The 28000-nt window shown below is 28.0% G+C and overlaps 1 protein-coding gene across 4 annotated transcripts in view; it reads right to left on the reverse strand.

The window, feature by feature from the left end:
* Positions 1 to 3229: 3229 nt before the first annotated feature.
* The window catches only part of LOC123296583 (MICAL-like protein 1), a 284328-nt gene continuing 259557 nt past the window's right edge, over positions 3230 to 28000 (reverse strand). The window contains exons 2-8 of one of the 4 annotated variants that reach the window (XM_044878113.1): positions 14307 to 14363; positions 9473 to 11118; positions 8765 to 8996; positions 8204 to 8507; positions 5599 to 5859; positions 5378 to 5480; positions 3230 to 4972 (exon numbers count right to left, since the gene is read on the reverse strand). In XM_044878113.1, coding sequence (XP_044734048.1) covers positions 4534 to 4972; positions 5378 to 5480; positions 5599 to 5859; positions 8204 to 8507; positions 8765 to 8996; positions 9473 to 11118 — 2985 coding nt within the window. In that variant the 5' untranslated portion in view covers positions 14307 to 14363 and the 3' untranslated portion in view covers positions 3230 to 4533. Of the gene's footprint in view, positions 4973 to 5377; positions 5481 to 5598; positions 5860 to 8203; positions 8508 to 8764; positions 8997 to 9472; positions 11119 to 12921; positions 13016 to 13263; positions 13311 to 14306; positions 14364 to 28000 lie in introns of those variants that run through there. The other 3 variants (XM_044878112.1, XM_044878114.1, XM_044878111.1) reach the window with 3 other exon arrangements.

Below are 28000 nucleotides of genomic sequence, written 5' to 3' on the forward strand. Positions count from 1 at the left end.
CAAAATCTGATTTTTATTTTCATTTTTTTTCAAATTTCCACCACAGCATGTTTGCCTAGTAAATGATGAAAAAATTAGTTTTTTTTCGTTCAAAAACTTCAATTTTTTTCACATTTCTACTAGGAGAACATCAAGGACGGACGGAATAAGTAGTACCTGATAGCAAGGTAATTGTTGTCACCTCGTAAGTCAGAAAGTTAGTGGTCTGCACACCCGTGTTTGGTGAGTGTGACCTCTAGTGGACAGGCCAATAACTTTCTGCCAAAATAAAATTTTAGACTTTCGGGGTGAAAACACTTACTCACCTTTCTCCTTATCAGGAACTACTAATTCCCACTTATGTTCTCCTAGTACAAATGTTGAAAAAATTGAAAATTTTTTCGAAATTATATTATTTTTTGAATATAAAAAAAGTTAAACTGACCAATTATTATTATTTATATTAGCTGACCAATTATCAGCGAATGCTTCCCGATCGCGCATAGGTGGAGTTTTTTCAATCTTTAATAAAAAATTTTCTGATGCTGACCAATTAATGAGACCAACTGACCTTTTATGACCAATTTCTGACCTTTCAGATGGTATAATTGGTCAATCGAAATTCCGCACATGAGGTGCTAAGATCGCGGAGCTTTATTTTAGAATCACAAAATTTAATATTTTGTAATAGGAGAATATGAGTGAGATAAACTATATGACATGTTCTCCTATTAAAAAGTTTCAAATTTTAACATAAAAGCCATTTGTACGGACAGATTTTTAGTATTTTGTAGCAGGAGAATATGATTTTAAAGAGTGAGATATATTTAAATTCCCACCTCCAGGCAGAATAGTGATTTATAACATATGCATAACTGACGTTATTTATAACAAGAGGGCGGGGTATGGAGATAATTTAAACTATAAAAAGAGTGGAAAATTTTTAACATCAGTAAAAATTTATTTAATATTAAAGTAAAATTTTTAACACCACCATGGTACGAACCAGCGTACCTTGGTGACACAGACAAGTGCTATACCCACTCAGCCACCCGGCTTATATAAAATCATATAATAATTAACTTAATAATTACCTTTATGAATAATTAATTACTTAATAATTTTGTTCTGAAAGGAAAAATGGGATAGAAAAAAAATCAAACAAAATTTAAAATATATAAAGATTTTTATTTATTTATTTTAAATTTTAAAAGCGAAATAAACTTACCGTTGGACTTTGATTTGACTGTTTCAAGGCTTATTAACTGATTTTAATTGCTTTATCGAACATGGGATTAGCTTCGTCGGTATACAACGATTTATGAAAAAAATTAATTTCCTACTAACAATTTAAGAAATTTTGGAAATACTTATTCGCTGAATATTTAATACAGTAGTAATTGCCCTTAGTTTTCCTATTTACACTTATTTATAATATAATATTGCCAAACTCGATAAAGAAATTAAGAAAACTCGAGGAAAATTCTGAGGCTTGTGCAGTTAAGAGTGCCTTATTAATAGAAATATTGCTCGGCATAGCATTTTTTATTTCCAAAAACTTATTTTTCTTATTAACTGAATTGTGAAGTATTTAAAAACAAAACGGGAAGCTATTATACAGTTTGTTGTGGAATAAATTCTGAAAAGTTTAAATAAAACAACAAATATAAATGTATATTATATTTATTAATAAAGAAATGACTTTAATAAAAAGTCAATTAATACAATGGTATAATGGATATAAAATAAACGAACACAAAATGTTATAAAAAATATGATCACACTTACAAAAAATAATTTTTAAATATTGTTACAGAAAATAAAGGAATAAAAAAAAAAATGTTAATGAAAAAATAATTGATAATTCCATAAAAGATAAAATTATATTGAACAGAAAAATTACTGACTAAATAAATAAAAAAATAAAATTAATATTCTTAAATAAAAATTAAGTTTGTTAATTTATCAAAAAGTTATTAGTAAAGTAAATAAAAAATGGATGTAAATTGTGCGAAAATTTAAAAAAAGCCTAGTAAATTGATTATTATATGTTTTATAATCGTACAATGTGCCACAACTTTAAAAGTAGTTTTAAATGCTTAATTTGTCTCAATTTGAATCCTGTAAATATTGATTTCACTAGAATTATAAAGTAAAATAATTTTCCCAAAAAAGCTGAATTAAAATTTTCATAAGAGTGTTTTAAATTTTAAAACTATTGTAAAAATTTAGAAAAATTAAGTTTAATCCATTTTATTGACAGGTATGGAAAATGAAACAAATAAAGAAAATTAGAGTCAATTACAATTAAATGATGTTACTCACTATTATTTGTTTTGTTTAAATAATTAGCCTGAAAAACCTCAACCCTCGCATCGATATGTAGGGTGACTATTCTGATTGAAAATTTAAGGTTCTATCGAAAAATGGGAGTGATGATTTTAATATATATACGTGTAAATTTTGTAGCGGGCACGTCAAACTTTATCTACAGTTGCTTGTTGTTGATATGAAAATATTAACAAATATTAGATTAACTGCATTGGAACGTTTTAGTTTGTTCCTCCGTAAACCTTATTCTTGACTAACAATTACTTTTAGGCTTCTGTCTTTTGAATCAGTTTTACTCAATTTTATTAATATAACAAGTTATAAGGCCCGTAATGAAACATTTAAATAGTTATTGCAAGGACGAATAATTTAAATTTCCCAACCCTTTTTCTCAACCTTGAATGTTGAATGCAGTCTATCGCTAAGAGGGTAATGCAGCATCAACTGTAATTGAATCATTTGAAAATTATTAACCTACTTTTTTTGATCTAGAAGATGGACCACACTTCTGACATAAAACTATTATACTTTTAAAATTTATTGGTAAAATTTAGACTACATGAAATAAATTTGTGCATCTTATTAAATGCTGTTATCTATTTAATTCAATTCAAAATTATTTATACAAAATACAGTCGAATTGATAACCTCCTCCTTTTTTGTTTGAAGTCGGTTAAAAATTTATTGCAAATAGAACTAAAAAATTACATTCGCTAAGTACAAATTCTTATTTGTGTGTTTGAAACCTAATAATGAAGAAACATTAATTTGAATCAAAATAAATTTCATTTTAAACCCTTCAGAACGGTTACATATTATTTTTAAACGGTTTTTTTTTCAAAATTTCAACTGGCATCTTGAAAGATTTTTTTATTTTTACAAAATTTCATACTCTACAGAATAGTGAGTACAATTTTTTTTTTAAACTCAAAATATAAAGAAAAAAAAATCTGTAAGAGTTTTTCTTATTACTTCAGTTAAGTAGGTTAAATAAACCACAATTTAGACCACAATGTGAGATTTTCTCTCTCGATTGTGGTATCAAAGGCGACCAGTCTGAATGATTAAAACATAATTTTGATTCAAAATGATTGACAATTTTTTACTTTGATTTTTACGACAAGTAACTTCAAAGTAGGACACATCATATATCATTTGAAGATGGTTTTCGTAGTTAATAAAGAGAAATATGATTTTTTTAGATTTTTTTTAGTAATTTATTGTACTTTGTACACTTTTGCAATTTTTTTCATTTACATCAAGTGGCACTTTATTTTAGAAAAAAATCTATGACACAAAAATATAGTGATTATATGAATCTAATCACCATTCGCCCAAAGCTTTGAATACCAAACATAATTGTATATATTTATATAAACCTCTGAACTTAAATATAAAAAATGTTACTACTAAATCTATGATTCAAGGCTAAGACCGAAACGGTATCTCTGTATTTCCAAAAATTTAAGTTTTGTCGAATCCATGTAATTCCACCTGAGTTTCTGACCAAATAAACCGCGGTATATATAAATTAAACTCTAATTTTGTGTAGATTTACAAAAGCATCCTTCTTAAAGCTTCCGAGTAAGGAACAAAGGTGCAATTTTTTATAAAAACTCTATTAAATTGAGTGGAGAAGTTAATTTATTAACAAAAATAATTTTGTTGTTCCCCAAATTTCCCGAATAAAACGCTTTTTTATTCTTACAATAAAGTACTTTTTTTATTTCTAGAGGCCCCAGGCTTTATAATTACGATATGTATGATAAAAAAATTTATTGGAGCCATTGAAATGCATCATTACTACGTTTATTCAACCCTGAAAACTCAAGTTAAAATGATTTCTCTAATTTTGAGTCAACGAAGCCACAGAATAAATCGTCGATGTCTCAAGTAAAAAATTTAAGTTTTCAAAAATTTATTTTTTATATAAATTTTATAGTTTTACGCATTTAAAAAATAAATTTTCTTGTTATCTTTAACTTTGAGACAATCGAAGACATTTATTTATATTTTTGTGTTATTCTTTTCTCTTCGAGGCAATAATAGTTCATTTAAGTTTAGAGGTTAATTAATAATTAAATAGGATTATTTTGACTAATTAATTAATTATAGTATGCCATCAAATATAAAAATAACGTCTTTACTTTGTTCAAGTCATTCTTAAATGTTGATGAGAAACATCTCATTTGCATATAAAAATATATATTCCAAAAATTTTTTTTAAACATGAAATAAACTAATAAATTTTTTCTTCTTTTTCTCTTTTTGAACAATTTCTGTTTCATCCACATCTTTATCTGCGTCAATTGTAACACCTTTTGTTTTTTTAATTTTCTTTTGTTTTTTCTTTTCTTTTTTGGATAGTTTTGTGGATTCTTGTGAAGATGATGTTATGCTATGTAAATCTTCGTCACGTTTTGCTGCATACAAATTTAAATGAGTGCTTATACTTTCATCCTCTTCCGCTTCACGTATTCGATCCATTTCTAAGCATTCAATAATTTCATTTCTTGTTTCAACGACCTCTATTAAACGATTAATCAGTTCCTCTTCCCTGGCTTTATCGTAATCAGTTTTATTACTTTCTGGGCGTTCCATTAGACAACGAATTTGATATTCTAAATCAGCATGTTCTTCTTCTAAACGTTGTTGGCGTCGTCTGAAATATAAATTAATCGTTGGTTAAATCTATATATAGGAATTAGGAAATATGGAAAATATAAAAAATTTGATTGAAGTACAAATGTTGACAACCTTAGAGATTGCAGGAGTACTTCTCTCGTGGAACATACAAGACTGATAGTCAGTCTTTACAGAAGTCAGTCATCCACGGGCATTCGTGAATACTGACAGTTTTGCCAGATCATTTCAAACAAAAAACGGTAGATTCGGAAACGGTAAGACTACGGTAGGCTATATATTTTTACTTAAATTCGAATTTTACCGAATTTAAAAGTTCATAATTCGCAAAATAAATGCTATAAAATTATAACATTCGCCATTTACGACTACTAAAATGTCTACGTATGTGTAGTTTGCAAATTTAAAGATAAAAAATACTCACAAGTACATTAATTCTGCTTGCTTTCTGAACAATTCATTTTTCTCATTGACTAATTCAAATAACTGCAAAACCAAATCTTCAACTTCTTGAGTCAATGATGAATCTAAAATCAAATTAAATAATATAGTCAACATAAATTAAATAAATTATCTTTTGCCCTTTTTAAACTTTGTTTTCAATGTTTCTTGAAAATTCGGCGTTAATAAAATTAATAAAAGTACCTTCATTAACTCCAGGCATTTCACTCTTCAATCGAATCAATTGTTCTAATTTAACGCCTTGTTTTTCTAATCCCTGTTGTTGAATTTCAATAATATCAAGTTGTCGACGTAATTCATCTGCAGGTAATATATTAATTTGGCGACGTTGCGGTACAGGTCGTGGTGGTGCTGGACCTTTCTTACGTTTCCATTTACCATATGTACTTTTATTTGGTGGTGACAAATTTATTGATATATCACTACTATCTGCTGGTGAGTCACCTACAAGTATAATGGAATTTATTAATAAATAAAATTTATGATAAATTTTCAACCTACAACGATTTTCTTTAAATATTATTGAAATCACTAATAAATATTATTGAATTTTATACTTTAATAAATTGAAAACCCAATATCAAATTGTTTTTATCTAATTGTAAGTTTCCAAAAATTTATTCAAATATTTTTCTCAATTTTCTGTTATATTCGCATCATTTCTAGGTCTAAGCGAACTTGATTAAAGTTGCAATCTTGTTGCAAAACAATTTCATTTCCCAACAATTTTGCAGCGAAAAATAACAAAAATTAAATAATGTAACTGTTTTGAAAATGACTGAAAATCTTACTGCCAATCCCAAAAATGATAGTGAAGAAGTGCAAAAAACCAACCATTTAATTTTGAGCCGAGCACCACTAGACATGGCTGTCCTGCGGTATTAAATGTAATTTATTTAGTTAGTCTCTTCAAATTATATAAATATTAATTTGTTTTTATAAACCAATAAATATTAATTTGTTTTTATAAACCAATAATATAAGAATATTTATTGCCGAATGATGTGCAAAATTATTTTTAAAGTTAGCGTTTACAAATTTATCAAAAGTAAACAGATGATTCCTAATGTATAGCAGAAAAACAAAAACTGTTAGTCTCATTTCGATCAACTTAAAAGTTTCTCCTGCCTTATGTATTGTTAATACTACTTTGCTAAAGTTTTAATTTTTTTTTCATTAGTATAAAAATTCGAAATAGAAAGAGATTTTTTGTTTGTTTTAATCGTCAGATGCCTTTGCTAGAAAGAACCACTTTCTTTAACTGCTTCGAATGTGGTGTTATTTAAAAAACAACGATGCTATGAAAGCTAGAGTGATCTTTGACAGAATTTTTGACAGTTCAAAACGTCAGTTTTTTTTTTTTAAATCTTAGGACAAATAATTAGAAAATTAAAAAACAGTACAATTTTGATTCCTTGGAAACAAATATCAAAAATTTTTATTAATGGAATAAGAATGGATTGTATTGGTAACCGGAGATGTGGGTTCTTTATAAAAACGCTAGATAGAGTATCTCTTAGCTGGAAAACCCGAAGTTCTGTATTCAAATGATCATAGCTTTAGTAAATGAAGATATTGATAATTTTTTTCCACTCTGGCTCTTATGGCCTAAATAAAACTTATCTGATTTAAATCTAGTTACCTTCTTTAATTGCTATTTCCAACCTTTTCCCGCGACTTCTTCGTAAATTTTAGTTAGATACTGAGTACAAAAGTATCTATATGGAGAATTATATTTACTTTTCCTTTTTTCTTTGGAGAAAATGGAAACGCAAAGATTGTGAGGTGTGCATGAGCTCGGTAAACAGATGCAATTTTTTTTTTCAAAATATTTACTATGGAATCACTGGTTCTTTGTAAAAGAGATTTTAGCGATTAGCAAGGGCATTAATCTCATTTTTGCAGACTGAAGGCTGACCAAGTCAATAAGACGGATAATATTTTTCGAAAACTAGACATTACTTACCATGAGAGCAGTCTTAGTACTTGAGTTTATGTCTCCACCCACATCATAAAGTTAATTGTATATTTATAGTTTAACAAATAAATAAAGATTAAAAATAATGATGTGGGTGGCCTCTGTTACAGACGTGGTCTGAGAAACCGAAGTTAAATCCCATTATTATTATTATGAGTTTATTTTTTTGTGCTATTTTTTTTTACAAAACACTAGCATTAATAAAAATTCATTAGTTCTGTTGGTTATATGCTAGAAATATGAGTCTGCTTTTTGAAATTCGAGTAACAGACTTTACCTTCTTTTTTTTCTACCTTCCAGGGAAATAATTTGTTCGAGTATCAAAGTCTAAACAATTCGAGATACCACGTATTTAGGGCTTCAGCGGAAGGGAATGGCATTTTTTTTACTTACTGATTACAATTTAACGAGATTCGAATTATAGAGAATCCATTGTAATGCCATTTTCACTCATTTATTTTTGGATGCTTTATTGTTCTGGGAGCAAATTAATCACTTACGAAAATAACTGATATTGGGTAATATTTTACAATTAATTTAAGTCGTAAGTCAACTTAAAATGAACTGAATAACTTAACGACTTTTCTTGACAGTTATGTACTGTACTATGTAACAAAATATTATTACTTTTTATATTTTGTTTTAAAATTAATTTGTTGGAACAAGAATTAAGAATATTTTATTTAAATTACATAATGATTTACAATAATAAATAAATAAATAATACTTTTATTTGAAATTATTGACTTTTATTACGTCTAGAAAATCGATTTCGGAAGAGTAATCTGTAAAGGCGCGTTATCAACTTACTTTGATGAGGTATCGGATGTGGTGTTGTTGCAAGTGTCATACTTTGACGATTTCTATTTTTCTCATCTTTACTATTTTTTTCTTTTTCAATTTCCGAATTTGTACTTTTTGTGGGACTACTATTTATTTTATGATTTTTTTGTGAACTATGCGCAATATCCTCATCAAAAGTACTTAATGATGAATCGTTTAGAGAAGAAGTTGTTGGTGACTGAATTAATGATTTGGGTCGTGTTGATTGTGGTGGTGGAGCTGGTGCAGGTCTATTTTTACGTAATTTTACAGTAGGCGGTGATGTTATGTTCTAAATAAAAATTTTATATTAAAAAAAAAAATAAATAAATAAGAAATAGCAAGTAATAAGGGTTAAATACCCCGTATATATTGAGTTAACTAAAAATCATTTCAAACAAAAGTTACTTATTTAAAAAAAATTCGGTTTCAAATTTTGATCGATGGGCAATATCAATGCCGGGAAATGTTTAGATAACTCAGGGTATTTTAACTAATATTACATGACCAAAGAGTATAAAAAATAAAGATTCAAGAATATAAGCATACTTTCATATCTTTAAATGCCATGGCAGTAGTGTCTTTACTTCCAAAAACATCTCGACTAGTAGGTGGAGGTGGAGCTGGTTTTTTCTTCCGATAAGTACCACTTGGTGAACTAAATGGTGATTTTCTAGACAAACTTTCTAAAGATGAAATAGATCCATGAATTCCACCGGTCGAAGTATTTAATCCTACTTTTCGAGGTGTTGGTTCAGGAGTTCTCTTTGAATCAAAATGCCTACAATAAAAAGAAAGAAAAAGTTAATAAAATAAAATTGAAAGAAAAAATGAAAATGCAAAGGAATAATACATGGGGGTCGCCAAAATTAGGATTTCTTACTTTTGCAATATTCGAGTATACATTCTTTGAAAAAACACTAAGAATTTGTAGTTTGAAGTAGGCCCAGAAGTCAAGCCATCAATCAAGGAAAAACGTAAGTCGCTTAAAAGTAAAATAAATGCTTTTTTTATTGTTTTTTTTGATTGTTCTGGGTTTTAAAACCATAAATATGTTTTCGAAGGTGTGATAATGAACAAAGAATACTATTTGTTTATATTCATGCGTTTTCTTAGAAGAATCTATAAAAAGGCCAGAATTTTGCAGCAAAAATTCTTGATTTTTTCATAATTGATAATTGATTATAATTGATTAATTGTGGCAACTCAACCGCTCGTATGACTAATCTTTGCATTCTATTAAAAAAAAAATCTTACAAAATAGATCTAGGTTTTGGAACTGGTTTGCTTGCAGCATTATTATCTTCTGACGACAAATTTCCTTCATCGTCTTCATCACTTCCAAATGGGTTTGTGCTTTCTTTTGGTGTGCTAGTTAATTTTTTAAAACTCTCTACTTTTTCGTTAACGGTTTCTTTAAAATCAGTATTATTATCATCTTCATCATCATCACTTCCAAATGGATTTGTGCTTTCTTTTTTTGCTAAATTCGTTGACGATGTTGTATTTGTGGAATATACATCTTCATACACATAATCATCATCATCATCTTCATCTTCGAATGGATTTAATTCCTCTGGATAATCTTCTTGATTTTTTTTTAATTTCTCTTTATCAACTGTTTTTGTTTCATTATTTTTGTTATCAGTTAATTTTTCATTTACATCACTTTTTATTCCTTTATGATCAATTGTTAAAGGTATATATGTATAATCACTATTATCTAATTGTTGTTCTTTACTGTTACTAATTTTTTGAGACTTATCAATATTCGAAATTGTTGTTGCAGACTGTTGCTGCTGATCCTCCTCTTCCGGTTCTTCAACAATTTCTTTATCAAAAAGCACATTTTTCTCATGATTCTTCTTAATTAATTCTGAATTCATTGCGGTAACTGTAACAGGCAAATCAGAGTCGTCTTCACCAATATCAAAATGTGTTTTCTCAAAAAGTGTTGATTGATCATGTAATTGCTGCTGTAATTGTTGATTAATAAGTCGGAAATTCGCAGCAGCAGCAACAGTAAAATTAGAATCTGGTGTAAATATTGTTCCATTTCGACTGATTGTAACAGTTTTTTTATCATCTTTGGTAACAAATTCAGTTATACTATCATTAGCTTTTTTATCGTCTAATACAGCAGCATCCAACGTATGATTGTCAGCTGCTAATGGCTGATTAATACTATCACTATCATTAAAATTATTTGTCGAATTTTTAATATATACAATATCATTACTATCACGAACACTATTTCGATTCTCTTGTTCACGTTTGTTCGAGAGACTTGTCCCACTGTCATCTTGTTCTGGTGCATTTTGAATCGAATCTTTTATTGACATATCTTCACCAGATCCAACGCCAGACGATACCAACGATTCAGTTTCATTAACAGGCGAGTGTCGAATATCATTTCGATCTGGTGGATTTGTTTTTGGAAGATCAGGTGGTTCCTTGTCAATATCTTCTTCATCTTCTTCCTTTTTGATTACATTTAACTGACTTCCAACAAAATTACTACGTGCGTTTGTAAATTTATCATATGAATAATTTTGTATTTTATCTTTATTTAAATTATGTTCTTTTTCTTCATCACTTAATGATTGGGTTAGTAATAAATTTTGTTGGATATAATCATCAATTTCAGGTGTTGCCATCTTTTCGTCAGTTTGATCAAAAGCATCATCTTCGTCTGGACAAGTCTCACAACAATATTCACTATCTTCGGTTTCGTAATAATTAGCTAAACTAAGTTGATGCGAACAACGAGCACAACGGAAACAGGTTCGATGATATAAATGATTATCTACACTTAAACGTTCTGCTAGGAATACAGGTAAGCCGCACTTTTTACATGGATCACGACGATTACTAATGCTTCCCCCGCCTTCCAACGATGCCATCTGCAAAAATTAAATTAATTTTTAAAATTAAACCTAATCAAGGTTAAAATTGTGTGATTTTATTTGTTATAATTTGTATCAACAATAGACAGGATATTTATTATTCAACCACATCCTGATTGATAATTTTGTTTAGTCTGTTTTAATAATTAAAACAAATTTAGACAGCACAATTGCTAGGTTGTAAATTTTAAAATATTTTGGCAACAAACCAAATTATCATAATAAGTATTGCAGTGTTTAAAATAAAAAATGTTGGTAATTGTCTAGAAGTGTTATTTTAGTAAAAAAAACTAATGTAAATATTTTTTGCAAAATTGATATATTTATTGATGAGAATACCGAAAGTTCTATTATCAGAAAGTTCCAATTGTAGTGAAAGCACTTCTCTGAAAAAGGTTAGATATTTATTATGGGGGCGATTACGATATCCGTGGCGTTTCGGTTTGACAATTGATCCTTACAAATTTAGTTAAAATATAAGTAATGGACACAATTTTTTGAATTCTGGCTTGTTCTTTGATTTATTGAAATTTTTTTTCATGTATGTATTTTCCATTTCTTTGTTTACGTTTTACGTTCTGAAAACTACCATTTTGTGTTATCACACTGTTTTCCGTGGCAACGAACTACGACGAAACTTGGTTAAATGGGACCTGGAGAAGTGAGAAACCTCCACAACTGGAACTCACGCTCAGGTCCCAACACTTTGGCACAGAATTATCTCTGTTAGTGGGACGAAGCAAACCTTTATATCTATAATTCGTTCTTTCGATTTTATCGTCATAGTTGCCTCTATAACCGAAACAGCGAGTGAATTTTATATGCATTAATTTCGATAACTGAGAACTGAGATGACATCGTTTTGTTTTTTTTCTTCCTTATTCTAATTCTACCCTCAAATACGGATGTTTATTTGAAAAATGCCGAAAAAAAGGTTCAAATCGTTATCAGTACGTAAAAAACTGCAGTTAATATCCGTCTATGAAAGTGAGAAGGCACGCGATGGAGTCTGTGTTGAATTTAATGTGCCAAAGTCTATTCTTTGTAGAATAATTCAGAATAAAGATAAAATTCTATCACAATGTTCTGAAGGACAAGGACAACTAAAATTTATAAGTTTATCAGAATAACGTTCCGGCAATTGGACCGATGATTAAAGAAAAGGCACAAAGTTTTGCGCGACGGATCGGTATCAATAATTTTTGTAGCAGCAATGGTTGCTACATTCTGGAACCCTCTAAAATGAGACAAATATTTATTTATCCCTGAATATCTGAGACGCCGGGTAAGTGGAATACCTCTATAAGTCAGAAAAATTTGCAGGTCCCTTGATGTCTCATTTAACCAGGTTTCATAGTTCATCAACTGCATTTAAAAACTAAATTGTGTAGTTTTATATAGTTTCTCGGCCGATATTTGCGACTTTGTAACACAGCAAATATCGCACTGTAATTTTAACCTTCGCATTATTATCCTAGTCTGTATCTGACAATTTTATATTTTTGTGTGAGCCAGTTTATGTGATCTTAAAACACTGTTTTAGAATTTTATGACGGAGGACGGGGATATCCGGTACCTATAAAATTTGAAGTGCCCTGAATGCATCGTATTTCCTGAATGGGTCGGGACACCCTGTATAAGTAAAGTAAAGTGTTTGAGTTTTTGAAACATCTTAGTGTAATCTAAAAATTAAAGTTTGGCAATTCTGTGTGACGGATAAAGAAAGCCTCTAGTTTAAATCTTCTTAAGTATTAAGTATTGTATTCATTTTAACTGTAAAATATTTAAAATAAATCTAACCTTGAAATTGATGCCGTTTTTTTACCAAAATAATAAATAAAATTGATTTTTCTTGGATTAATGATGTTCTCAAACTTTTTCTAATTAACATATGTTGATTTTGCAAAAAAACAGTAAACAATTACCAAAACACTTACAAATTTATCATTTATTTTCCTTGGGAAATAGATTGAGAAAAATAAACTGATAACATATATCAAAAATTATTTGAAAATAAAAACAAACTACATTAAAAAAAAACATAAAGATCATCACTGACCTCGATGATTCAGTATTTTTTTTACACTACTATTATTGTATAGAAATTTTACTTCATAATTAAAATGTATGTAATATAAATACCATTTACGTTAAACAAGTTGCCTACTTAAAAAAATTGTTCGAAAACTCCACATCATACATAATTGTAAATGCATTATGACTTTAGAAGATTGTACATTTTTTTTTTGGGATTTTAAAAATTTTGTTAAAAATATAAATTAATTCAAACTGACATATTTTTTACGTTTCTATGACAAAAACAAATGACAAACAAGAGAAGAAAAACATAAAAAGGGAAATGTGTCTGTTTACATGCTAACATGCAAATAATTTCAAAAATTTGTATCGATATTTTTTTGTTAGCAAATAAAGGGTTTAAATAGACCAAAATATAAGAATGAATTTTCGTTGACTTCGAGTTGAGACATAGTTATTGAAATAAATAATACGATATTGGAAATAAAATTGTATATTAAGAAATTTTATTTAAAAAATATAATTAAATGACGTACAACAGATTTACATTACGCTATATATCGATATTTCGATTGCAACGCAACAATCGTCAGTAGCTAAATTTATTTTAAGTGTGTTGTATGAATAAATTTAGTTACTGACGATGGTTGCGTCGCAATCGAAATATCGATATTTAGCGAAATGTAAATCTTTTCTATGTTTTTAATGATATTTTTAAAATAAAATTTCTTAATAGACAATTGGACGGAATACTTCGAGTACCGTGACTAGACCAAAATAATTTTACGCCATTATGTTTTACGCCTTTTGTCAGATTACTTGTCTTACATATTATAACACAAAGTAAACCCTATATGTACAGTAATTTGTGAGACAAGAAAAGTGGTAACAAACATACATGATGTAGGAAATATTTTGGTCTATTGAATTTGGGATACACACAGTGACTAGAGAGCCCCGAGAGGTAGAAGTTGGGTTGAATTAATCTATTTTTTTGGTTAATTAAATCGATTTTACAGCACTCTATTTAAATACATACATGGTTTATGTTGATACACTTAGCGGCCCTAATTAGCATGTAAATAGACACAGCGAAATAAAAAACGATAAAAACATAAAATAAGCAAAATAAAAACATAAAAAATTACCTTCTAGCAGAATATTTCGGGCTTATATTGTCCCATAATGTCCAAGCTCTTTTCCTCCTATATGCAAACAAACAAAAATAAACAGTGTGGATTAAAAAAAATTATGAAATTAATAAAAAAAGAACTGTAAATTAAAAAATAAAATAAATGAAATTATAAAAAGGTATAAATAGAATTATTTTTCTTATACAAAAATGAATGAAGTATATTTTAAAAATGAAAAATTCGCAAATAACTTGGTTTCAATGATTTGTTTTATATTATTGCCAATAATTATTGATATCAGTTCAAGTGGAGTTTTATTAACCACATAATAAATTATTGTAATCAATCAATTATTGATGAATAATAATATTATTACTTAAATGTACAACACATGCCATTTGTATAAATTGTAATTTAAAACCATGCAAAATTTCAAAAGTGCAATAACATAAAAATTTGGTATGCATTTTTTGTAATTGTTTTATTGCAGTACTAGGATATATTATTCTAAGAGTCTTTGGTAAGTTTAATTCCGTCATAGAATTTACCTTACAAAATTATTCGATTTTAAAGTTAAAAGCTCAGTACTTTCGATTTTAATGTTAAAGGCGGTCAAACACTTGTTTTTATTGTAGAATTATATTATTCTAAGAATGAGATTTTTACTCAATTTACTGATATATGACCTAGCAGTTGTTAATGATCAATTATATATTTGCTGGAGTGTGCTACATGTCAAGAAAATGCCATTTGCATCAGCGGTTTATCCACTATATAGAGCATCTTTAAGCTTCCAAGTCCAAAGTAATATCGGCCAGAATGTGAAAATAAAATAAATATTATTGAAGATAATAAATGAGAACTCTAGGATAGGAGCAGTTTTTTGTATTTTATAAATACATCATTAGTATTTCGACTACCAAGTAGTCATCATCAGTATGAATTAGCTAATCGTAATTACTCTTATTATGTATGTTGCTCGTTGCTAATTTGGTGGCGTAACATACATAAGAAGAGTAATTACGATTAGCTAATTCATACTGATGATGACTATTTGGTAGTCGAATTACGTATTTATAACATACAAAAAACTGATCTAGGAAATTGGTGCAAAAATGGAAATTTATATGAAAATAATGGAAATCAATATGGAAATGGAAAACAGAAATTTCTTAATTTGATTCGCTGCTCGGATATGCTGTTTAATGTAATAGCAATGAATAAATAAAAAAAACATCGATCCTTCCAAACTTACAGCTATTTGCAACGCCGATTGTGGGGCAGAGGCGAGTTAAATCACACTGAAAATAAGCGTTGATATTTGAAAACCCTTTGGTAAAATGGCACAATTTTTTATCAAGTATACATCTCCCCCGTAAATCTAGGTATATCAAGATGATACCAAAACGGTTCTACTTGGTAAAAAATTCGGCACGCATTCATTCCTTTATGTATTTGACAATGATTCAAACATCATTGATATTCAACCTTGCAAATTTTTTCGCCCAACGCTGCAGTGTACCCGGGAAAAATTTGGCTCCGACTATATACATTATATTTGCCTCATGCATTGCCATTGACACAAAAAACTGTTGAAGAGAATAATCGATTAGGATCATTACATTAATTGGCTTTTTAATCTACTCCTCATCCGCAACAACATTTTTGGAATTATTGACTGGGAAAAATTCGAATAAATTTTTATTGATTAATTTACAATTCTGGCTCTTTAACATATTACAGGAAGAATCTTTTTGGTAGCGCTATTACGTTGAATATTTTGCAGTGCCGACACAATATCCATGAGAACTTTTTACAGGAAATTTAAATATACCAGTAAATAAAAAACCATGCAAATTTCAAAAGTGCAACAACTTAAAAAAGATTTGTAATGCAATAAATTTCGTACTATCGCAAGCATTTTTTTCTGTAATAAAATAAACCACCTGTAATAAAGATTGATATCGCGAAGAATATTAACGACCCAGAATTTATGTATCTTTATATTAAAAATGTTTTTGTTCTATTCTGGATTCAAGTCTACCATGAAAAATTGTATTTCTAAAAAAAAAATCATAAAAAGAATGCATATTGATTATTTCTCCTGGAGCAGAACTTAAGTTGATTCTTAACATATAATTTTAATGGTTAAAATGATTTTACAAATAATACTTATTTAAGATTAACTTTTTAGTTTGGAAATATAGTGCAAATCGTATATGTCGTATATAACATTCTCCATGTGTCTGTGAAACGCTTTGGTTAAATCTGCTAGCTGTTAAATTTACCGATCCTACCTCTCCGTCGCTTTTCTTTTAATCGTTTGAGGATTTTCTTCATATGGGTTTTCGAGTATTTATTATTATAACAACATAAAATAATCGACTAGTCGATTTTTTCAAGTACTCTTTTAAGAAAAAGGACAAAATCGGGTGCATTTTTTAAATTTTACGAATTGTGTCTGAGATGTAACTTGAATCCAATAGTAAAATATAATCCGATTTTTTCGGCCACATTAATCTTATAAACTGAGTTTAGAAAAAAAATCAAGTAAATTTCTGATTTTCATAAATTCGGTCCTTATATACTAACGAAATTTTGACAAAATGATACAGAAATCGGGTTTATTTGATGATGGGATTCATAGTGTCTGAGATATCGTTCAAAATCATTTACGAAAAGCCATGCTTCGGATAAAATTCAGGCAATTTCTTAGAAAATATTTGTCCAATAGGTAAATAAATTGAATTTTCAGTACTTTTGGATTCTAATAATTAACGTCGAAATCCAAAAACAGAAATATAGTGTATAGTTAATTTTTAGTTTGCGGATTATTAATTTTATTTATAGTATTATTTGGCTGAATTATGAAATTTTTAAGTAGAAAAACGAACCACCCAAATTTTTACCAGATGTACTGTTTTTTAAAGGTATCACCATACTGATACTTATATAATGCAATATTTTATTTTTTATCCATAGGTAATATTTTAAGGACCCAATTATTAAATTTTTTTACTTTTTTAAAAAGCGAATAAAAAGAATATCTTATCAGTCGTTTAGAACGATCGAAACTAAAATCTGGACAAATAAATATCTGTTAACCAAAATAATAATGTTTAAACAGTTCGTGTATTTACATTTTACAACCAACACCAGGAAAATGGACGAAAACTACCGAGTCTTGTTTTTAATTATTTGCGTTTTTTACATAAAAAAAATATTTGTTCTTAAACTATACATCTACTAACATCTAAAACACGATAAGATTACAAGGTGTGTCATAATGATCGCATTCAGACAATACTATTATATGGATAAAATTCCAAACAGAAAATTCTTTGAAATTTTTTGATAAAAGGAACCATTAACTAAAGAAATCTTCTTCAATTTTTTATAATTTAATTTTAAGAGACTTATTTTCTGTGGCTACTCTTGTATATTTCCAAAGAAAATTGTTCGTATACACGTGTGAGTGAAAAATAGCGCTCTTTTTCTATCATCCATGAATACTTTAAATTTTCCATGAAAATTAGGTCGTGGCCATTTTATAAGTCATACTTAATGCAACTATTGTAATTAATTAAAACCAACGAAGGTTTCCTTGACTGGGAAAAATTTCTTAAGATTTTTTTAGAAATATATCAAGAAATTTTTTGTGAAAGGAAAACTTATCTACCAAAACTTTCTGCGATCACAATTTGATTTGATATTTATAACTAGTTTAATTGGATGTAAAATCTTCGGTCGAAGTCAAATCGAAAATACTAACGTTTTGATGTCCGGATGTTTATGATTTCAAAGATTTTTTAATACAAATTCTAAAAGTTCTCTGTTTATGGATCTCCCATTCAAATTATGTATCAAAGTTGATAAATTTGGCATCTCAAAATAAAAACATCCGTTAAAAATTCGATTTTAGGTACCGAAAAGAACATACCATGTGAATTTTACAATAAAAATACACAATATGATCGATTTTATAATTAAAACATTTTTCTTTGGTTATCATACTGATTGTCAAGATTTTAGTTGCAATCTTTTTAAAAGTAATTATTCATTGAATTAAAGTAATTTAGTTTAAAATATTACATGTGTTAAATCCAACACCTGCGTAATTTTTCATTTTTAGTTTATACTTTACATTTTAATTAAATTTATTTTATAAATATGAGAGGTGCCCAGGGTCGATTGAAATATATATATATTTTTTGTATCAACACGATATCGATTTTTGATTTTATAAATTAAAACTGCCCAATACATCATAATATACATTTATTTAAATTATTTTTTTGTTGAAAAATTATTTAATAAATGTCGAAAATATATTCAATTCGACCCTGTTTTGCTAAATATTGTTATAAAATTTTCCACACTGTTTTGTTTACCTCATTTTTAGACATATTGGGCAGACCAGAAATATTTAGCTAGAAAATATTTTTTTTTCAAAATTATATGCCACTTTTTTAAAAGCATTGTTATTATTAATTAATTAAAAAGCGTTTCAGCATTAAAGTATTATGAAAAAAGCTAAAGCATCATTTGAATAAAAAAAAAAACCATATGGGTGACATTATAATCGTGTGGAAATTTATTTTTAACCACTATCAAATAAGTAACTTTTTTATGTGGGTTAAGTTCTTTTCTCACAGATTTCCGTGTGAAAAATAGCTTAGTACTCATTGCGTGTCTCAATGAACAGTTATTTGTTTGCCTTTACATGGAAAATCGTGCTCAAAGAGATAACTAAATCCGAATTTGTAAGAAATAGTGTGTGCAGCTACTGCGGATTTTCTATTATCCACTCGAATGAAAAAAGCACTCAAGTACTTTCGTATTTGCAACTTCGCTCTCATATGATACTAACTCTATATTTTTATGCATACAAAGATTCATAAAATTGATTTCTTAATCTTCGTTTATCTTTATCACTTAAAAAATGATGAAGGTAAACGAACCCCATTTTCAATTGGAAACATTATGTGAATTAATAACTCAGAAGACTGAAAAATTTTGGATTAATGGTTTCCTGGCACGCGTTTGGATGACACATCCATTAAAAAAATGTGAATTGAATTTCTATGCATATATTTTATTAAAATTTGTCCAGTAATTTTTGTGTGAAACGTGTTTTATTGTAATTTAAAACTTTGTTCAATTATTAAAATATACATATTGTGTCCCATCTAGCTACAGACGGAAGAACACCAATATTCTACATCAAACTTCAATTCAAAAAGTCCCTTTGCAGTATTTGCATTCGATGTATCAATCACAAGATACAGGCTCGTTAATTATCGTTTGTTGTTTTGGGAAAAATACATCCCAATGAAAGGACAGAAAATTGGGATTTGTAGAATAAATTTAATAAAAGCTGGTAAGATCGCATTTGAGCGCTACTGATTATTATTGACCAAAACAGCGATCTTCCACTGTGACTGCAGTGTCAGCAAAACTTAGCCATTATATTATTATTAGATATTATAATTAAAAGATAAATTATTTAAAGGTATAGGTACAATGTTTTAAAAGCTTTTCTATACCTATAAAGTAAATTCACTTACAAAAGAAGAATCATTTGAACAGTCCAGTGTGAGCGCTAACTCGCTAAGTGTCGGCAAAACTTAGTCTTTGTAATGATTAGATATTACAATTAAAAGCTACATTATTTTAAAGGTAGGCGCAGTATTTTAAATGCGTTTCTATATCTATTATTTATAAAATAAATTTACTTACAAAAGAAGAAGAATAAATAAAATTATTCTTTAAAATACCTATTATTTTGTGGTTTCAATAATATTAAAATAATGGCGTATCTACAATAATACACACAATATTAAAAAACTTGCCTGGCTGTTTTTATAAAATACAAATACAAGGGGTATAGGTAATTTTTGTTATACAGTACACCCGCAGTAATCCGGCCCCTGTCTAATCCGGCACACCTTGTAGTCCGACATAACTATAACGGTAATTACAATGCAGATTTCTTATAAATACATGAATTCTTCGTGGCTGAAATTAGAAAATCTTAATCACTTTGATATGTAATTTGTCGGATTACAAGGCATTCTTTTTCAAAAAGTTCCGGATTACAAGGAGATTTGTGGCAGTACTCTATAGTCCGACAAATTCGATAATTCGACATTACCTTGCAAAACGTTTGTCGGATTATCGCGGGTCCACTGTAAGTAAATGATCTAAAAAGTAGGCATATTTAATATTGGTCCTATGGGAAAACGGTATATGGATGATATGTTTTCATAGATTCCTCCAAAACTAATCGGTGAAAATTAAAGGTAAATTACATAAATTATGGAAAACCAAAAAAAATTCGTTGTGTACGGTTTTAACTTAATAAATTATTGAAAAAAAAACCCGTTGTGGCCGACTTTTTAAGGATGTATGAGTATGGTCGTAGGGAAACAAATTTAAAAAAATTTATATTTTGTATTTGGCGGTGAATTATGTTATAACTTGACAATATAAGACGAAAAGTAAGAATACAATTTTTCGATATCTGAAGTACTTTTTAAAATAAGGAAAATTCGTTTAATTATTCAGCTTTCAAGTTATAAGAAAATTCATCATAAAAGTTGGAAATAGGGTACAAATAATTTCAACTATAAATCTAAAGTTGCCTTCTCGCTCGTACCACCTTAAGTTATACGAATATACATATAATATTAAAATAGACATTTAAAAGCAAATGCCGCTTTTTAAATATATAAATAAAATATACTCATTACAAGAATAAGACATACAGACAATATTTTAATGTAATGGCGCAAAGTAAAACAAAAATCTTTTTGGAGACACCTTCTTACTATCAAATTTTTGTTGATTTGTGTACAGATCTGGAATACAATCTATACTATGTCTATAGTGTATGAATACTATGTCTCAACTCAAAGTTAACAACAATTTATAGAAACTGGGTTTTTTTTTTGTCATCTAAGGCGAAATTTCGTCCAAAATATTCAATACCGCACCAAAGTCTGAGAAAAACAAACTTTAAAATAGTGCCTTTTTTGATTTGATTGTATTCTACAAGCTTTAAAACAAATTTTGACAAATAAAAATAATCGAAAATTTGGTTCCGAAATTTGAGTCCCTTTGGAAATTTCATTAGAGACATTCTCTGTTCCACCCTGTAGATACACTTAAGTAGTCTAATTTTAATAGCCTAAAAAATAAAGCCATTTAAAATATTATTTCTATTGAATCTGTGTTCCTGCTATTCAAAATAATATTTTTAGATATTTGAAAATATATTAATATATTTTTGCTTGTAGGCATGATGGTTTATTTTTTAATTTCCGTTCTCACTAAATGATCAATTAGATTCTTTATTATTCATATTATTTCATTCAAAATATAATTCTTAGATATTTTTTTATTTATTATTTTATTTATTATGATGGTGGTAGCCCGCTAATATCTGATTACCGTTTAATTCTGTTTCATTCATTTAATTTTTTTTTGTATAAACCTTCCTTCATTCATTAAATATTATTTATTTTTTTAAATTGTTTTTGTTATGTCTTTCAACTTAAAAAAATATTCCCAGCATATCAATATAAAATATTGTATGTACTTTGAGAGCCAGGGGCGAATTTCATCACTTTCTGTAAGATGGACCAAGACGCACGTTGGTCAAATACTCAAATGGTATACTAAAAATATCGAAAAAGAGTCTAAGTTTGTTAAATCGTTACGAAAAAGTTCGGAGCAATTTTAATGAAAAATAGAAGATGCTCCCAGAATATGTCAATCATGCTTTCCCCCTCCAAATCAAAAGAGAGAGCATCTTTAATTTTAGAAATATAATTTATGAGAAAATAAGAATTTTCTTCATAAATATTCACTAATTCCAAGTTTTGGTGGATTATTTTTAATTGAAAACTTACTGACAGTTTCCGGATGTGGGTGGGATTGGATGCTTTCATTTAACAAAAGTGCGGAAGCGATTACTTTGAGCATAAAGTAATCCTTCACGTTTGAGCTCTTCTAAACTGTTTCAGAATATATCCTGATTAATAGGGAATATTCATGTATTTTTTTTATATTTTTAATTCATTGTTTACACCGTTATAACATAGTAAAAAAATATAAATACTGTTTCAAAATGCTGTGTAAACAAATTTTTAAAATAGAGGATAATTTAAGATGTTTAAACGCAGTCTTTTGATCCATACAGTATTGTCAACGAATTTGACAAGCCAATACTATGACGTTATGTCCGTTTCAAAATTTGAATTTCCGTTTTAGAAGTTTTGAATTTCTCTTACTGAATTTGCACTTTTATTAATTAATTTTAAGTAATTAAAAAGATATTAATTACTAAAATAATGGTTTAGTTGAAATATCCAGCCAATAAAGATACAGAAAAAAAAATTTGAACCAAATTTAAATTTCATTAGGAAAATTATTTTGAAACATTCGCAAATTGCTTCAATTTTCAAAAGCGAATCAAAGAAAATAAAATTTGAATGTCCAAAGTGATTATTCAAACGATTAATTTAAAAAATGCATAGAAACTTATCCGAGTAGAATATAAACTTGTATATAAAACTATAAACGAGTATGGAATTATATCAATTTCTATATAATTATTTAATTCAAGAAACCATCTAATATTATAACAAGATATCAGAGACGACAAGCAACAAATAGATACAGAAATAAAAGGTGGAATAGTCTTATCAACTAAAAAGAATTAATTGGCAAATAAATAATTTAAATTTAATATTATTTTATAGTTAGTCGAAAGGTGAAAGTTGTTAATAACTTTATTATTATTTTACCGACAAATATTAAAAAAAAAATGCTAATAAAAATTATTATCATTTTTTCAAATCATTATATCATGTGTTCGAGTGATTAATTTTTTACAACAAGATATCTACACAGATCATTATTATAAAAGAAAAAATTGTAAATAGTCCAAGAGATGAGCGTCATTTTTGTATAAAAATCAAAACTGTCAGCTGGTTGGTAAATGAGTAGTTGGAGACAATGTAAGATTTTTATTTCCTCTACACTTAGCTAGTAACATAACTGTTTTCGAGGTATTGATCCTTGGGTTACTAAAAGTATAAAGTGTATTTTAACTCCTTCCAACAATCTTCCTTCCAATTTTGATCTGTACCCCCAAAAAAATAATTAAATTTTCTACTGACACTTAGCATAAATTATTTTTTTAAGTAATAGATTCATTGTTTAACATCCAAGAATACTGAAAACAAAAATTTCTATTATAACCCCTTCCAGAAGGTCAGGATCTAATTTCTCGGAAACGGCCTTTCAATTTTGATCTGTACCCCCAAAAAAATACTTAAAAATTGAAATTATTTTCCACTGGCACTTAGTATAAATTATTTTTTTAAGTAATAGATTCACTGCTTAACATCCAAGAATACTGAAAACAAAAATTTCTATTTTAACACCTTCCAAAAGGTCAAGGTCTAATTTATAGGAAACATGGGGTTGCCAACCAAGCAAGGTGTAGGTGAAACAAAAGGCGGTTAAGATTATTCTGAAAAAATGACCCTCACTTCCTAGCCTAAAAGAAACAAGTTAAATAATTACACTTAGATTACGTTATATGCATCATTTACGAAACTAATTATCCGTCTTACTTAAGATAAACTTAGTTATTATTTAGATGAAAAAAAAAAATTTACACTGTTTATTAATTAATATCGACTTTATTACTCATTCTACTGATTACCGTGTCTTTTAGAACGGATAAAAAAGTGTCGGTTATTATACACTGAATAATTTATATGAATTGTATTTACATAAAATAGGGAAGCATCTGTAATATCAGACCTTGCTTTAAATAGAGCTTTTGCTTCACAGGAGTGATTTATTTACAAGAATTTTGTAAAAGAACAATTACATGTATGGAACGTGAAGGTGGATACGTTGAGGCAAAAACTAATTGAACATTGCCGTTGTTGCTTAGGTCAACAATAGTTATGTAATATTGCTGACGTAAGTAACAACCGTTATCTTTCGTTTTTACCTCAAAGTAACCTCCTATGCGTTCCATATAATATGTAATTGCTCTTTTACAAAATTCATTAAATACACTCCTATATATCTCGGGATTGATTTCTTGAACCGTTTCTTTTATTATTTGTTTTAAATGACCTACATTTTCTAAACGATCAGTAACTTTCCTATTGAGCTGTTTCCAATTGTGAATACTCTGTACATTGGATGTCAAAAGTGACTAGTTGAATGTTAATATTTTCGAAAATAGAAATTTTTATAAAGAATAACTTTTTCGTAAACCTTTAAATACAATAGTTTTCTACATGGAGCCAAGTTAAATAGACACGCTGTATAAAAAGTTAAATAGACACGCCAACCAATACCAAAATTAACAAGTGAAATTACAGCTCGCCTTTGAAATATATCTAAGAACACTCTCCATTAAATTGCCTTTTTCCTTAAAGTCTTTTCCAAACTGAGCCGATTTGGAAGATCATCGAGACATTTTTAGTTCTTTCGGGTACGGAACACCAAATTGGCACTTGAAACATAGCTAAGAACACTCTCCATTAAATTACGTTTCAAGCAAAACCAAAAAAATCAAAATCGATTCATCCGTTTAGGTGTTACGATGCCATAGACAGACAGACAGACAGACAGACACACAGAAAGAGACACACACATAGCGAACAAACTTATAACACCTTTTTTTTTTTAGTTCGAGGGTTATTAAAAATGAATCAATACACAAGATAAGTGTCACTGTAAGATTTGTATGTATATCTTATTCAAAAATCTGAAAGATCCAATATTTTGAATAATTGAAGGATTTTCCTGAAGAAATTTTAAAAAATGGTTTAGTTTTTTAAGCGGAAGACAGGGAAACACCATTTTTTAGTTATAAGTGTTAGTTTTAATTGTAAAGAGAGATTACCTCACCTTAATCTTCACTGTATTTATTTAAAGATGTTGTAATTAATAATTTTACCAGGTAGTGAAAGAAATTTTTAATTACTTATTATATAAACAAACAAATTAATTTTTGAACAGAAATAAAAATTTCAAATTTATAATTTCAATCAATAATTAATATACTAAAATTAAAATGACAATTGAACAAGTAATAAGAAAACAAGAAAAAATATTGAATCGGTTTTGTATTTGACTAATAGTTACCACAAAGGAGATATATTATAAAAATGATTCATATTATAAAATAATATTACCAATTTATAGGGTGGGTGTTTAAAAGTGTGGGGGAATGTAATAAATGTACATACATATTACAAATAAATAAATGTACATACTATTGTCTTTTGTCCTTCAATTCCTTAATGTAGGTTATTGTCAAGGATTATTTTGATTATTTTTACATGAAAATTGTTTATGGAACATTGAACGCTTGACAGTCAATCCATTCGACTTTTATTGAAGTTGATAAATAATAATAGAGGTTGTCTCTAAATCAACGGACCATATGGAAATTATGAATTCTTTACGAAATAGGGTATTCTACTATTTTTGAAATGTACTTCAAAATGTTGATTTTGCTAATAAAAAGCCACCAAAAATTTATTCCGGAAAAATACATACGCTTTCTTGCCAAAAACTAAAATTAAATTTTAAACCTTCTTAAAACTGTCAAAAACGCGGGCATCCAATTTGATGACGTAATATCGGTATCATTACACGAAATAATACAAATTAATTTGACAGATATATTCATAGACATCTGATTATAATAAATATAAATACTTATTATCTATAGATATTATACCCAGCTGTCTACACTGAACTAATTGATGGTCTATGGATATATCTGTCATGTCATCTATGTTTTAGGTCACGTGATATATTTAAATTTTCGATGCCACAAATCACACAAGCTACTGGACTGATTTCAATAAAATATATTTATTTATTTATCAATATTGTGGATTACGTTGATTGCAAAGAATATTGCAACATATTTAAAAACAGTATCTAATATTTTAGAATTTTTTAAATCAGAAATAACAATATCTATTAAAATGAGGCATCCAATACACTAAAGTATTACTAATTATAATACATATGCGATAAGGATATCTATATTATTATTATACATATCGATTACTCATTTCAGTTATTTAACAATAATATTTTTTCCTTCTAATATATAAATAGTTTTTACCAGTTTTGAGATATTTCAGTTGTTTATTGAATAAAATTTCCGTAATATTTATGAAAATTGTCACGTGTGAAAAACATTTTTTATAAAAATTAATATTTATGTTATATGCTTTAATATAAGCTTTGTGTTTAAGAATTACATTTACAGAAAGGTACTGTGTTTAAACTTGAGAGTATACAGTGATTATTGCTGTTAATTTTATCGCGATAAAATTTGGTGTGCAATCTGAGAAACATGTTATCTAAAAGTAAATATTTACTGTTTCAAAATTTATGTAATATGATGCAAAATATTTTGATTTTTGTAAACAATAAATATTATATTTTTTAATGCACTCGGCGTATAGTAGCAGTATATAAAAATTGAGTTATTCATTCTTGAATTATTCGAATGGGAAGAAATAAAACCCGAAAGAAAGGTTTCAAATGGTTCAGTTTTTATTTTCGCAAAAAATAGATCAAAATTTTTGTGCTTGTTTATTTGAAATTTTTATTTTTTAAAGCTGGGATTAGACACGTTTGATGAAAACCTGTTCCATCGTTTAAAGGACTATCTTCCTAATAAATCAAGTAATATCTATCAGATTAAGAAAATTATAATTTCGGTCACTGGACCACCAGTTTTATTGAATGTTGAATAAAATGATTTTTATTCCCTTTCTTTCGTAGTGTCTGCATGTCTGCTTGTCTGTAGAAAAAACTTTGGATCGATTTTTAACCCTTTTCCCATGATCCAATCGAGATGAAACTTTGCAAGCAGACTCGTGATTTAATTTATTTTAAGTTTGGAGACGTAATCAAAAATTTTCCTGCTTCCGTGAAAGAGAACACCTCGTTTCCAAGAATTTTCTTATGTAACAAGTTGTCCACAAGACATACAGAACACATGTACAAAATCTTAACTGTGATGTAATCCGAAAGTTTTTTTAGGCGTGAGCTCTATAAATATGTGTTGGTGTTGGCGCAGGGAAGTAAATAAGGCGTTTCGAGAGTAAAACGAAAGTGTTGTTGTGTCAATTAATGAGTATTTAATACGCTTTCTATATAAATTTCAAGTCGATTCTCTGTACGGTTTACAATAAGTGCTTTTAAAAATATTATCATTTACATAAAAAACTGTTATCAATATTCCTCAAGATTTAAGTTTCATAATCACACCAAAATAAAGAACTGTGCATAAAAATGAAAAACTTGTTTTGGTAAAAGCACTAACTTTGATAGTTAATTTCTCATAAGCCGTACAAAGAATCGAAATGAATGTTTCACAAAAGACGTATAAAAGGATGATTAATTGATAAATAAAATTTCAAATTTTTGATTTCGTTTTCATTTTTACAATATCGAAATACCTTAAACTTTTTCTGAAATTGAGACATAGATCAATTTTTATACCTTCTCAAAAAAGTATTCGTTTTCTTTGCAATAAATTAATATTAAGAAATGTTATCAACTCAAACTTTTGTTTTGAAGAATTCGAAAATGAATAACTAGCAACATTGTAAGTAAGTAGTTGTAGATCAAATAAGGAAACA

Source organism: Chrysoperla carnea, chromosome 3, assembly GCF_905475395.1.
Source record: "Chrysoperla carnea chromosome 3, inChrCarn1.1, whole genome shotgun sequence".
In the NCBI taxonomy this organism is placed as follows: Eukaryota; Metazoa; Arthropoda; class Insecta; order Neuroptera; family Chrysopidae; genus Chrysoperla; species Chrysoperla carnea.